At 48.0% G+C, this 13,818-nt stretch overlaps 1 protein-coding gene across 18 annotated transcripts in view; it reads right to left on the minus strand.

The window, feature by feature from the left end:
- OTUD5 (OTU deubiquitinase 5) overlaps nucleotides 1-13,818 on the minus strand; it is a 26,216-nt gene continuing 12,398 nt past the window's right edge. For 5 of the 18 annotated variants that reach the window (XM_081564808.1, XM_081564812.1, XM_081564810.1 and 2 more), the window contains 7 exons: nucleotides 8,320-8,384; nucleotides 8,076-8,232; nucleotides 7,832-7,980; nucleotides 3,462-3,665; nucleotides 1,560-1,761; nucleotides 1,358-1,471; nucleotides 1-1,045 (listed from right to left, as the gene is read on the minus strand). In XM_081564808.1, coding sequence (XP_081420934.1) covers nucleotides 924-1,045; nucleotides 1,358-1,471; nucleotides 1,560-1,761; nucleotides 3,462-3,665; nucleotides 7,832-7,980; nucleotides 8,076-8,232; nucleotides 8,320-8,384 — 1,013 coding nt within the window. In that variant the 3' untranslated portion in view covers nucleotides 1-923. Of the gene's footprint in view, nucleotides 1,049-1,357; nucleotides 1,472-1,555; nucleotides 1,762-3,461; nucleotides 3,666-7,831; nucleotides 7,981-8,060; nucleotides 8,233-8,319; nucleotides 8,385-13,818 lie in introns of all 18 variants that reach the window. The other 13 variants (XM_081564811.1, XM_081564809.1, XM_081564803.1 and 10 more) reach the window with 5 other exon arrangements.

The following is a 13,818-nucleotide window of genomic DNA, read 5'->3' on the forward strand; positions in this document are numbered from 1 at the left end:
GAAACTGACATTTGGTTTTATTGTGCCAAGGACATTACAGATGGTGGATCTTGTTGACACCTGCAAGGCATGGGTGCCCCATCTGCTGAGGCTGCTCCCACCCCCCACACTCAAATTCTGGGCGGCGGCCATGATCCTCAAAGGTGCCCCCCACCCTGAGATTCCAAAAAGACTGGTGGTGGTGGTGGAAGCATAAGGAATGCAGCGAGGTCAGAGTCTCATTGTCCAAAGCCCACTTGACACCTGCCCCCTCTTGCCCTCCCACCCCACCCTGGCTCATACTCTAGACCCTGCCCATCTCCACAGAGCTGGAGGCCAGGTACATCAACCACATCTTTGTGCCCCGTGGCCTGCCTGCCTCCAAACCAGAGAGATGTCACCTTCATAGAGCCAATGCTGTTGTCTACATCACTGATTAATTTCATAAGATAAAAGTATATTTTAATAAAGAAAAAACATTGAAGGCTCAGACATTTTAAGGGTACTGGGAAGGGGATTTTTTCCCACTTCTTCCTCCCACCTCCCTGGTATCATTTGTGAAGGTAGGGTGACAAGTTTCTGATCTTGGAAGGATCTTTGCTGTCTCAGTGTCTCTCCTCGGGGGCTGCCTGGCTGCCAGTTGGTTTGTCTCTGTGTGCCCCTCGCCTACCTTCAGCACCCTTGCCCAAGTCCCCTGTGAAATGCAGGGATGGTGCTGCGCAGGGGGAAACAGGGCACATCAGCTGGCGAAGAGACAGATGATGGTGGTGGTGGCAGCGATGAGAGGGTGTGCAGGGGTGGGCCAGCCAGAGGGAAGTGGGGAGGAGCAAAAGAAGCGGAGAGATGGAAGAAGGCAAGAGGGAAGAAAGCCAAAGAAGGTGGGGTGGCACCGGAGGGCAGGAGTGGTGGGGATTGGGAAATGGTCTCCAGTCTCTGGGTCTCCATCAACTCTTGTCTGGGGGTGGGTCTCTGTGCACTTTGTTTTTCTTCATACTGTCTAGGTATTCCTGTTGGGACACTGCCAGCACCGAGGCTAGGATCTCATCATCATCCCAGTCATTCAGACCTGCTGGGCAAGAGGAAGGGGAAAAGAATGACACAGCACTTTAAGCCTGCTTTCTCCTTGCCCTTTGCTGATTCTTAGCTCTGGAGAGATCCCGTTCAGGCCCCTACCACTTTTTTCTCTAAGGAGAAGTCTCCTCTGAGCCTATAAAACCCCACTCAGATCCCCTCTGGGACAGACTCTTGGGCCTGAAAAACTCTCTTTTCCTGAGGAGATGTCCAGAGGCTCCAGAAGCCCCCTTTTCAGGACTAGCTGTTTCTTCCATCTCTCCCCAACTCCCAGCTGGCCCCTAGACCCTAGACAGAAGAGGCTTACCAAAGGCGGAGGGGGACATCTGCTGAATGAGGGCCCGGCACTCCAGAGCAGGGTAGAGGGACACGAGAGGGGAAGTAGCCCGGTCGGCCCCTGTCGCGAACTGGCTGCTTGTACCTGGGGCAGACAGACAGTCAAAGGCAGGGCTCAGGGTCTAGGCAGGACTTCCTGACCCCCGCATGCTCCCTATCAGCAAGTCACTGACCTGGTGCACAGGGTGAAGGAGGTTTGGCAAGAGCTAAGACAGTGCCTGGGGAAGGGGGCTTGATGCCCAGCTCAGCATGCAGCTCAGGGTGCTCTGGTGACGAGGCTGAACTCCGCTGCCTTGGGGACCGGCTGGTCCACTCCTCAAGACCACTGGAGGCTGCTGCTGTGGCAGAGCTGCATGTAGCGCTGGCTTTCCGGGGCTGCGGTGAGGAAGGTGGTGGTAAAGACCAATAGCAGTCACAACCGTCCTCTGCCCCATTCCCGAAGGGCTCACTCCCTCCCAGAATCCTGGCTATGAAATAGCTTCTATATAGGCCACCAACATTCTTGGTCACATAATGGACGACAGGATCAAGGTAAGCACTTTAAAGCCCCTCTCACACCTTTACAGCCAGTCTGACAGGAAACCTGTTACCCCACCTTAAAAATAGATCCAGAATCTATCCCCTTCTGACTGCCTCCCTTGCCAGTACCACCATCAATCATCAGGACTACTATAGTCATCTTCTTCTTGGCGGTCTCCTGCTTCCACCTTTGCCCCTTTGACTCCATTTTACACTCAGCAGTCAGAAGGATCCTGTTCTTTTTTTTTTATATATAAATTTATTTATTTTAGTTGGGGGCTAATTACTTTACAATATTGTAATAGTTTTTGCCATACATTGACATGAATCAGCCATGGGTTTACATGTGTTCCCCTTCCTGGACCCCCCACCCACCTCCCTCCCCATCCCATCCCTCTGGGTCATCCCATTGCCCTGGCCCTGAGCCCTTGTGTGTTGATCCTGTTCTAAGTTCCCACTCTTTTCCTGCTCATAACCCTCTCATCGTTCTCACTTCACTCAGAAGAAAAGCCAAAGTCCTCACCACAGGCCACACTGGAAGGTCACAAGCCCCTTCCAATATGGCTCCCCCACCTTTCTGACTCCATCTACTACTACATTCTGTTCTGCCACACTGGCCTCCAGGCTGCTTCCAAATAACACCAGGTGTGCACTTACCTCAGGGTATTTGCTCTAGCTGGTCCTCTGTCTTTCCTGGTATAGGCACGTAATTCCCTCACCTCTGCTTTTGTTCAAATCTCACCTGGTCTGAGGCCAACTCTGACCATGCTATTTAATACTGTGAACTCCCAGACCCACTCAGTCCTATTCATCCCCTTTACCCTGCTCTACATCTTTCATCCATACCACCTCTCAACTGATTTATTCATTATGTTTATTTCGTTCCACTCTGCATAAATGGAAGCACCACAAGACAGACCTGGGACTGCCCAGCTCACCAATGTACTCCTATACACTAAAAACAGTGCCTGGCACAGACCTGCAATAAATACTTGTTCAACGAATGAGTCAGCTCTTGCCAACATCTATTAATCCCTCTATAAACTCCTTGTGACTCCTCAAATGCCTGGCTGCCCTGCCTCATTCCCTGCCCTAAAAATTCAACCTTTCTGTGTGAAGACTGACCAGATCCCCCACCTCTACTGGTCTTCCAGTCAGAGTCAAGGGCTCCACTGATGCAAGTTTCTCCCCCTCAAAAGACAGGATCACTGAGGGTGGATCGTGCGGGACCTGATTTTACATCCTCAGCACAGAGTCTGGCACACAAGAACATTCAGCAAAAGCTTGTCCCTCTGAAACTCCGTGAATCTGGCATTTCACCACCAGTGGCTGCCCTCCCTCACTCCTTAAAAAAAAAAAAAGAGCTTGTTCTGCACAGGTGTTGAGAGTTCTAAGGCACAATGCCAAGACTAAGGCCAAGATGAGGTACAGAAAAGGCTAGGAGCTTCCTTCTCTCCCACATGTCAGAATCGCTTAGTTTGTATCAGCTTGTTTGGGGACAGAACATGGGAAGTAACAGGTTCTTAGCCAGGCTAGTGACAGACCCCAGGACCCACCTGGCTGGGGCCACGGACTTGGCGAGCCTGTTTCTCTTGATCCCGCAGCCACTGCAAGTAAGATTCCCGAGCTACCTGCTCCTCAATGGCCTCATTTGTGGCCTCCCAATCTGTGGCCCGCTTCTTGTCTTCCAGCATCTGCTGTTCAATCCATGATTCCTCTGATGTTTTTATGGCATTCTTCATCAGGGACTGCTCTGCAAACTGCAAGGAGTGGGAGAGAAACAGGGATGTGAGGGGACACTCTGAACTCTGGCCAAGAGCCAGAATTGGCTCAGGGAGGTGGGCTCACAGGCTCAGAAGAGAGGCAGGAAGGCAAATACTCTAAGCACCTCCCTGGGCAGGCTGCCTATTCATCAGGGACTGGGGGAAGGCAGGCTTGGGTTGGGGGACTTGTCATTTTGAATTCCTATATTCAGAAGTCTTGCTGCCACCCCCAAGACACCTCAACTGATGTACTAAGTCTGGGGCAGTCAGGGGCCCTCCAGCCAGGGCTAGAATTTAAAGACACCTCACCGACTGATGACTCAGTTAGTTGTTGAGGCCTTCTTCACCTATGCCCAGATGGAACAAGGAGAAAAGATCACCTAAGGAGTTAGTCCTGTGTGCACTGGGTAGATTTGAGTACTGGGGCATTTAAGCAGACCAGAGGACAGTGTCAGCATGGTGTGGGATACTATGAGTTGTGGAACACTGTATGAGAGTGTCAGACTGTGAGACATAACAGATTTTTTAAAAAGGAACAATGAAAAGTATCAGTGCATATCCCATGAAATAAAAGTGAATTTCATTCAGTGAAAACTTATTTTAATGCACATATACACACCATACACCAATGTGTGTGTACACTAAGTAATGGTGTAAAATATATTTTTTTACCCATGGATAACAGTCCAAAAAGAAGGCAAAATGCTGTTAGAATAAGCCAATTAAAAATGGGCAAAAAATATAGACACACAACTTCATCAAAGAAGATAGACAGCAAATAAGCACATGAAAAGATGCTCAACATCATTTGTCATTAGGAATTGCAAATTAAAACAAGCTGCCCCTCAGTTAAAGGTATCGGTAAGAACCATAGTGTCATACAGATACAGATGGTTACATACAGAAATATTTCTAGACATGCGTATACACACAGGTTAGTATATACATATACTTCCTTGCTCTATCACCTGAAAGGGCCTAAAGCAAGGATACCCCAATAGCAAAGAGCACACTCAGCACCCAGATCTTGGTTTCTAATATAACATTCTCCAATAAAAGGAACTAAGGCTCCTTGGAGAAATGGCTGGTTCTAGAAATGGGGCAAGAAATATACAAGATGAGCCTCTAGCACCTTGTAGTGCCAGAAAGTTAAGTATTCAAAATAAAAATGAAAATGAAGAATAAAATAAAAATGAAAACGAGCCAAAAAACACCCTCTCACAAACACTACCACAATGATGGGGATATTTCAAAGAGATGCAGGAACCAACTAAAAGAGTTCCCAATAGCCAAAACTGGAAAAACTTGGGCATCAAAATAAAAATAGTACTGGATTATAAGCCACAGTGTAAAAGTATTGGACTTCCCTGGTGTCTCAGACGGTAAAACGTCTGCCTACAATGTGGGAGACCTGGGTTCGATTCCTGGGTCAGGACAATCTCCTAGAGAAGGAAATGGCAACTCACTCCAGTATTCTTGCCTGGAAAATCCCATAGACAGAGGAGCCTGGTAGGCCTACAGTCCATGGGGTTGCAAAGAGTCAGACACGACCGAGCGACTTCACTTTTTGGTAAAAGTATTAAATAAATATCCATCATCCACAATGATATAAATAAATGACTAAATGAATAAATGGAGAATGAGATAAATCTCCCTTGCAGAAGAATTTCAAATAATTTATGTAGATACTCTGCCCTCAATGAGATGGAATATAACCCTCACCTTTTATTTTTTTCACTGCACTGCAGGAATATAACCCAGGCCTTTGGCAGTGAAAGTGTGGAGTCCTAATGATTAGTCCGCCAGGAAATTCCCTAATCCCTACTTCTTTTTAAATATTTATCTATTTATTTTGCTGCATTGGGTTTTTTAGTTGCACCATGTGGGATCTAGTTCCCTGAGAAGGGATCAAACATGGGCCCCCTACATTGGGAAGGTGGAGTCTTAGCCACTGACCACTAGGGAAGTCCCCCTAATCCCTACTTCTTAAGTTTGGACTATAAATGACTTCCTTCCACACAGTACAACATGGAAAAGGGAGTGGGGGTAGGGAAAGAGTAATTTTACAGTGGAGAAAACTTGATAAAACTACTTCTGCCAGATGATCAAGGTTAACATCAACAGTTACAAATCATGTTCACGGTACATACTGTTGATATGATGTGATAAGAATGGCACTTTACCACTGTGATCCCCCTCTCTAAAACCCACAACACCTCAAGTCTAATGAGAAATACATCAGACAAATTCCAAAAGAGAAACATCCTACAATATACATGACTAGTACTCTTCAAAACGCCAAGGTCACCAAAAACATGAAAATGTGAGAAACCATCAAAGACAAAGGAGCGTAAAGAGATATGATGACTTTTAGTTAATAACAATGTATCAGTACTGGTTCATATAACAAATGTATTACAGTCATCTGACATGTGTGAATAATAGGGAAATTGTGCAAAAGGGAGGAGGGTATGTGGGAACTCTGCACTATCTTCTTAATTTTTCTGTAAATCTAAAACTATTCTAAATAATTAAATCTATTAAAAAAAACCTAGGACACTCAGTTTTAACAAAAGGAAAAAGAAAAGACACAAGTGATCAAACCACTCAAAGTCAGGAATGACTCTTAAATGCACAGTGTTACCTAAAAGAAGCCATTGAAAAAACTATATATTGTATGATTCCAATTATATGACATTCTAGAAAAGGTCATAGAGTCTATAAACAGATCAAAAACAAACAAATTCAGAGAAACTGTCACAGCCAGGAGGAGCCAAAGGAGACATGACAACTAAATGTAATACAGTATCCTGGATGGGATCCTGGAACAGATAAGATCACTGCGGAAAAACTGAGGTAATTTGTTTTTGTTTTATCCCTTTCTGAAGGTATCATCATTTATTGTTGTTGTTTGGTCACTCTGTCCTGTCCAACTCTTTTGCGACCCCATGGACTGTAGCCCTCCAGGCTCCTCTGTGCACGGAATTTCCCAGGCAAGTATACTGGAATGGGTTGCCATTTCCTTCTCCAGGGCATCTTCCGCACCCAGGGATCAAACCTGTGTATCCTGCATTGACAGGCGGATTCTTTACCACTGAGCCACCTGGGAAGCCCAAAACTGAGGTAATTTGAAGAAAGTATGGTCTTTAGTTAATATATCAATATTGGTTCATTAATTGTGACAAACATACTATGCTAATATGTTAATCACAGTGGAGTATATAGGAATTCTCTAATCACAATAATTACGTAAATCTAAAACTGTTCTGAGATTAAAGGTTTATTTAAAAAAACAAAACCAAAAAACCTCTATGGGGACTTCTGGTGGTCCAGTGGTTAAGGCTTCACCTTCTAATGCACGGGGTACAGGTTTGATCCCTGGTTGGGGAGCTAAGATCTCACATGCCTATCAGCCAAAAAAACCAAAACATAAAACAGAAGCAATATTGTAACAAATTCAATAAAAATTTTAAAAATGGTCCACATCAAAAAACCTCTATGTTGGAGGGTGTGTTGGTGTTAGGGTGTGTTTCCTAAAATGAGGCAGGAGTACTTTTGTAGGAAGTGAAACCTCAATAGGAGATAGCAAAATCCCCAACAGACAACTGTTTGAGACAGAGAATGAAAATCTGTCAGTGTGTGCTGAGAAAATCTACTACTGCCCTTTCCTGAGCACCTAATAGGTACCAGGCCCAGTGTTAGGTACTTTCTCTATCACCCTAGCTGCCAGTCAAATCACTTGTACAACCTGACTTAGATACCAAGGCCAGCAAGTGGTGGGGTCAGGCCTACACTCCAAATCTCTGTGACCACAGCTGTCTGTATGTGCTGAGGTTTGGAGGAGGATCCATGTGGGTACCAAGACACCTAGACTGAGCCCTGGTTCACAGTTCCCAAGTTTGACTCCATATCTCAAAATGCCAACTCTCAACAGGCACAAGAGATAGGTGAACTAGCTCAGACAGGCAAACTGAGACCACAAAATGAGCCCTGAGGGATCACCTTGGATAACTTCCTAATTTCAGAGGTGAGACCTTAGGGGTGACTCAGAGAGGTTAACAGGACATTTTTGTGGGCAAGGGGAAAAAATGAGGCCTCAACATGAGATTTCTGGTCTTCTGGTCTATCCCCAGTATCCATTCTAGGCACGGGGACCTGCTTACCCCCGGTTTGAATGATGGCAGGCCCAGTCCCACACCAATGGTGGCCTTGTTAGGATTCACCACTGAATTGTAGTGGATATTCCTATGGTAGCTGACACGAATGGGTTCATCCTCATTTTGATGGATCCCATGGAATGTATTGATGGGTTCTGCAGAGAAAGAGAAGAGAGGATTCACAGTGAGCTGGGTGGAACAGGCTCAGACCAGGAGTGATCAACTGCTCACCTACCCACCACAGAGGTACCTGTGCTGTACTGGTACACCTCCACAGGCCGGTTGTACATCTCTGCCATGGCCTGCATCTCAATGTGGTTGCCATGGCAGTTGTTTTTCCGCTTCCGGTTGATGTAGGTGGTAAAGTCCTCTGTGACATAGTTGGAGAAGTAGTCAGCATTCTTCATCTGCAGCAAAGATCAGAGGATCAATGTCTATGTGGAGAAGAGATCCTCCCATTCTGCCCCCACCCCAAGGTCTCTGCAAGGTCTCACCAGATAGTCCATGCAGTGCTTTCGAACAACCTCATGCATGTCCTGATCTCCATATACCTGGTCAGCTGTGGGGACAGAAGGAGAGGCTGGAGTCAGAGCTGCCGCCAAAGAAGAGTTCTGAATCAGAACATCCTTGGGGGTGAAGGGCTCGGGGCCAGGGAAACTCCCTTACCTACCCTAAGGAATAGAGAGTTCTTGGCCTTGTGGGCTGGAACATGGTCATGAAAGAAGAGGCAGGCAAGGACAGTCTTTAAGAACAAGAGTACAGGTAAGAGGGACAGAACCACAGGCACCTTGTGTAGATAAACAGCCTTAAGCACCACTGATTCCACATACACCACCCTTCGCTCTTCACATGAGGACACTGAGGCTCGGGGAGTTTGTGATTTGACCAAGGTCACCCAGAAGTCAGTCCATGACAGATTCAACTATAGAATTCAGTTTCCTGACTCTCAGGAGTCATTATGGCCTTTATAAGGTGAAAAAAGAGGGAAAGGGAAGGGAAAATAACTGGGCTCTAAGCCCAGTTCTGTTAGGTACTAGGTAAACAAAATGACCCGAGGGGTCTGAGCTTCATATGCCTCACGTGTAAAATGGGATCAAGCTGGGTAACTTCCTGGCAAGCCTCTTGTGGGATTAATGAGATAATGGGTGTGAAGCAACTAGCCCTAGTCTTGGGACAGAGCGGTCACTGAGGAGGCCCTTTCCCGTAGTGGGGCCTGAATGTGGGGTACTATGAAGGTGACAGAAGTGAGTAAAATTCTGCCCCTATCCACAAGAAGCATGTGGCCTGTACGAGAGATAAGATACATATGCACCTAACTTAATTAAGGTCCAGGCATCATAGGGCTTTGGTCACAATAAGAACTAGGCTCCCTCTGCCTCAACTGAAGATGTTCACACATGCTGTTCCCTCTTTTCAAGATGTTCTTTCCATCCTATTTGGCTGCCTACTCGTCAAACACCAATGCACTCTTAAACAGTTTCCCACTCCTCCAAGGCATCCCATCACCAGATTTATCAAAGATGCATACAGACTTCATCTGCCTGATCACATTGGGCTCCCACTGAGGGCAGAGGGCAGTTCACATACAAGTCCACCCCCAGGCTCAGAGCCTGGTGCCGTGCAAGAAATGCAAGTTTGCTGAGTGGACTGGGGAGGCTAGGGGAGTCAGGGAGCCTTCTCCGTGAGAAATTAAAGTGGGCTTGAAGATGAAGCACACCTGATGTCCATTGGCTAAGACGAAGAGGGAATGTCCCTTTGTCTCCCCAGAGGACTGTTGCTCTGATGGGATCTCCCTGCGACACAGGCAGGGGCAGGTCCCGCAGTGAACACCGCAGAGTTCTTCCATGACAGCCAGTCTACCACTGCGAAGAACCGCCAGAAGAAGGCCTTTGCTGCCCTCCCCCCTTCCCCCTCCCTGAAGGGTTCTGTGAGATAAAGAGGAAAAGGCAGCTCTGAGATAGAAAACGGGGCCCATGCCTGTCTCATGTCCTCCTGGAGGTGCACAGACCGGAGGCTGATGGGGAGTGGGGGTTGTGAGGTGGGAAGGGGTAGCCCCTTTACAGATGTAAACAAGGATGTGGGTTCTGCGGCCACACTCTCCCTCACCCCCCCTCCCCCTCTGCAGCACTTCCAGCAAGTCACATGCCCTGCGCACAGGCTGGGGGGCCCCTGCCACTGCCTTTCTTAGAAGCCAGAACCACAAACCCGCTGTGGCTGCCGGAGCTGCTTGAGGAGCTATTTCCGTAGACTAAACCTGGGGTGCTGAAGAGGCAGTGCTGTTGGCAGCTGCAGTAAACAAGAACTGAGATGGGAGTGAAGGGGTTAAATAGGGGTTGGTCTGCCAGGCTCATGAAGGTGGCTGAGATGCTCCCAGGAAAGCGTCAACAGGCATTTCCAGTCCTGGGAGGTGGATCTACCCAACCGAGATGCCAGATGTAAGAAGTCAGGGGAAAGGGGAGACTATGGGACCGGGAAGGGAATCGGGAGAGAACCTTCCCAAGAAGTTCCCATTTCCCTGCCATGGACTCCCTGCTTGACAAAAAGGCTCTTCTGCCTCCTGTGTGGCACTGGACAAGGCCTTAACCTCTCTGGGCTGCAATGTCCTCATCTATAAAGTGGGGAAAATAACTCCTTTTCCTCTCATGGGATATTGTCAATACTACAGGGAATGGTCTGCCAAACACCTAAGGCATCCTATATGTTCAAGAGATGGGGTTCTGTTTGTCATAGGGAGGACAATGACTCCTTCAGATAGCCAGTCACCCACAAGTCAGCTAGAATTTCACCAGAACCACTGAAGTCCTTCCTCATTTCTGTTGCACTTCATCAGCCAGAGGAAAGTCCCAAACTCAAAGTCTAGGTTCTCTCTCCTCATGCAGGCAGAACTGGTTCTCTACCTTTGCTGAATCCAAAGGTCCACTAGCCTACCTTGAGCCTATAGTTCAAATCTTTAGCAACCAAATTAATATCAAATCAGTGACACAGGCCTCACAAAATGGGTCCTTAAGTGTGGGCAAAGGATGACCTTCTCAACTTACCTATAAAATGTAAAATACCACCTTCTCTCTTCAGTTCTAAGATGCACCAAGAGGTATATTTAATCATAGCTTTTGGGGAGAGGGAAACCCACCTCACTGGTTATAAGACATACCCTAGGTTTGGGGATCATCAATGTGGAAGAAAATGTGCATCTCTGAACCAAGAAAAGAGAGCAACAATACCTTGCCAATGAAAGAGAGCAGAAGGACCTTCTCGATGACATAAAAACACCCAGTGCAGGACTAAGAACACAGGAAATCCTCACTGTGGAGATGCTTGTCTGAATTTGCCAGCCCCACCTCTGTCCTTCAGAAAGCCCTCCTCCCTCCCTAGAGACTGGCACATGGAACTAGGGACTGAGCTGGTCTTCCCTGTGGGGGCCAAGGTGGAGGAAAAGGGCCCAATGGTCCTGCAGAGGTAGGGGAATTCAGAGCACTTGTTTTGATAGAAACTGAAACTACTCCTCTTGCTGACACTGCACTTGTGGGCAATCTGCACCTGCTCTCCCCTCCCAGAGTCCAGTTGGAAGGGAGTCCCCCACTCCCTCACCTCTGTCCCCAACCCAAAGAGGGCTCAGAAATCTTCAGTACATTACTACAATTGGTTCCATCAAGGTCTTTTCACATCCCAGCTCATTCCATCCTTACCCTAAAAAACCCTACTTTACACAGGAGGGATACTAAGGTACAGAAATGTGGCACAGCTGGCCCAAGGCCACACATTGGGGAGGCTGAAGGAGAGGCCAGGCTTTCAAGGAGTAACTGGTAACTTCGAGCATGGATGTCGCAGGAGACATTACCAACACCAATCCGGATGTCACCTTAGCTAGCTGACTCCCTAGGTCAGGCTTGTCTGCCTCAGTTTCCCCACCAACACAAGCAGGAATCAGCTGGAACCTAGTAAGGGCCTGCAAGTGGGCAGAGTTTACAGATATTAGGACCTGTACCCCTCACTAAGGCCACAGAGGTCAGCATGAACATTCCCTCTCCACACCCTATGTATGTCAGAGAATGAGCATATAGAGACACCAGCACAGAAATGCACATGTGCATGCACACAGTCAGTAAAAGATGTTCCTTGAAACCAAATACCTACACAACAACCACAACTACAGAGAACTGTCACATTCAAAAAGTAGATGCCCTTGCCACCAACCAGGAAAGACTGAAGGCTGGACAGGATGCAAGGCTGTACAAACTGAAGACCCCCCCCACCTCCTTCCTACCCTTTGCCAGGGGTTGGTAGGAGCGGGGAAGAGCCAATGGCTCTAACAGACTTGTCTCAACCTCCCTCCCCTGCTGCCTGGGGGAAGGTCCACCAAAACGTAGTCACTATTTGCTGAGAAATTATGTGGAAGAGCAAGACAGGAGAGCCTGGACTATCTAAAGAATTTAAGTACAAGGCCCTACCATTTGTTTCAGATGCACCTGGGAACTTCCTCCTTACCAGGCTGCTGCCTGCCTGCCTGCCTGCTAGAAGAGACATAGCGAGTTCCACTGAGGACAGAAAAGGAAGCCTGGTGCCTGCAGGGAATCTAAAAACAAACCACACAAACATGTATACACAAAACAGTAGCAGGAGATGGGACCTGCTCTGTTCCCTGCTTCTCTCATGGCCCAGTGGGAACCCTGGCGCCACCGAGGAGATGAACCAAGAAAAAGGTCTCACCTGCCTGTCGAGTAGCTGCGGTGCATACCTGGCCGGTGGCCCCAACTACCACACTCTCAGTCGGGGAGCCAGCAAAACTCAGCCCTCTCAATAGCCTGGTCTCTCAGATGCCTGCTCCTCTACTCAAGAATTCCCACCGCAAAGATGGAAAAACTGAAGGAGGCAGGGCAGAGGTCAACAGTAGCCAGTGTACATGGTGCTCCGTGGGATTCTTCTCCTTCTAGCCTGCTTCAACCTCAAACATGAATGTCTAATACTGGCTGTGTGACCTAGATAATAAGACCCTGACCTTCTCTTGAGGCCTGTTTCGCATTTATAAAACAACAAACTGATCTAAGATACATTCCTCCAATGCTGATAGTCCATGTTCTAAGACTAAAAGGCCTTGAGCAGTGGATCTCGCTAATGTTTCTGGGCCCCATCACCGAGACATGCACAGCCCCAGCTGCATCTCCACAACCCATGCAGACACCTGCACACACGGCCACCACTCTGCCCACAAAGGCAAAGGCCAGGGCCAGAGGGTTTTGCTGAGTCAAAGCCGTATGCGGAGAGGGAGGGAAGAGAGATGCAGACTCACGTTTCCAGGAGAAGGTTATCTGAGCACAGCAGGGGCAGGGTGGACCACAGGGTACCTCTGGGACCCAGGCTCCCACTTTCACTCCACCCCAGCCTATGCTGATGCCCACGAGTCTCCAATAGGTGGTGTGAGAGAGAACTGGGCACAAGAATGGGATACTGGTTCACAATGGGGACACCCAGACCTCAGAGGCAAAATAGAGGGTAAAAACCCACCTGCCTCAGGATTCCTAAGAGTAGAGGGCCACAGGCTCCTAGCTGCAAGAAGTAAGGCCCTAGAGATCAAGGAATACAGCCACAGTCACCCAGCCAGTTGACTCCTAAGAAGCTAGGGCTTTCCTAGGGTCATAGAAAGAATGTGTCCTTTGGACACATCTGGGTTCTCATGCCAGTTCTGCCACTACTTACCCTGGCATGTAACTTCCCCTTCCTGAGCCTCAATGGGAGGCTCCTCACCTGGTCTCATGGGATAAGGATCCCAATTTTGCAGGTGAACCTGAAGCACCGTGTGGAATGCCGAGCAATCAGTCAGGGTCAAGGAACAAGAGTGGCCTCTCCTCGTTCCAACTCCAATCCTCAGTTATGTGGTCCTTCTACTGTTCAATGTGTGACAGGAAGTTAGAAATTGTCACCTTTCTCACCAGAGCCTAGAGCAACTACCACCTGTCCCTGTCCCAGCGAGGCTGGAAGCAGAGGGGCAGCAGAAA

Source organism: Giraffa tippelskirchi, chromosome X, assembly GCF_054371585.1.
Source record: "Giraffa tippelskirchi isolate mGirTip1 chromosome X, T2T-mGirTip1v1.2.pri, whole genome shotgun sequence".
NCBI lineage: Eukaryota > Metazoa > Chordata > Mammalia > Artiodactyla > Giraffidae > Giraffa > Giraffa tippelskirchi.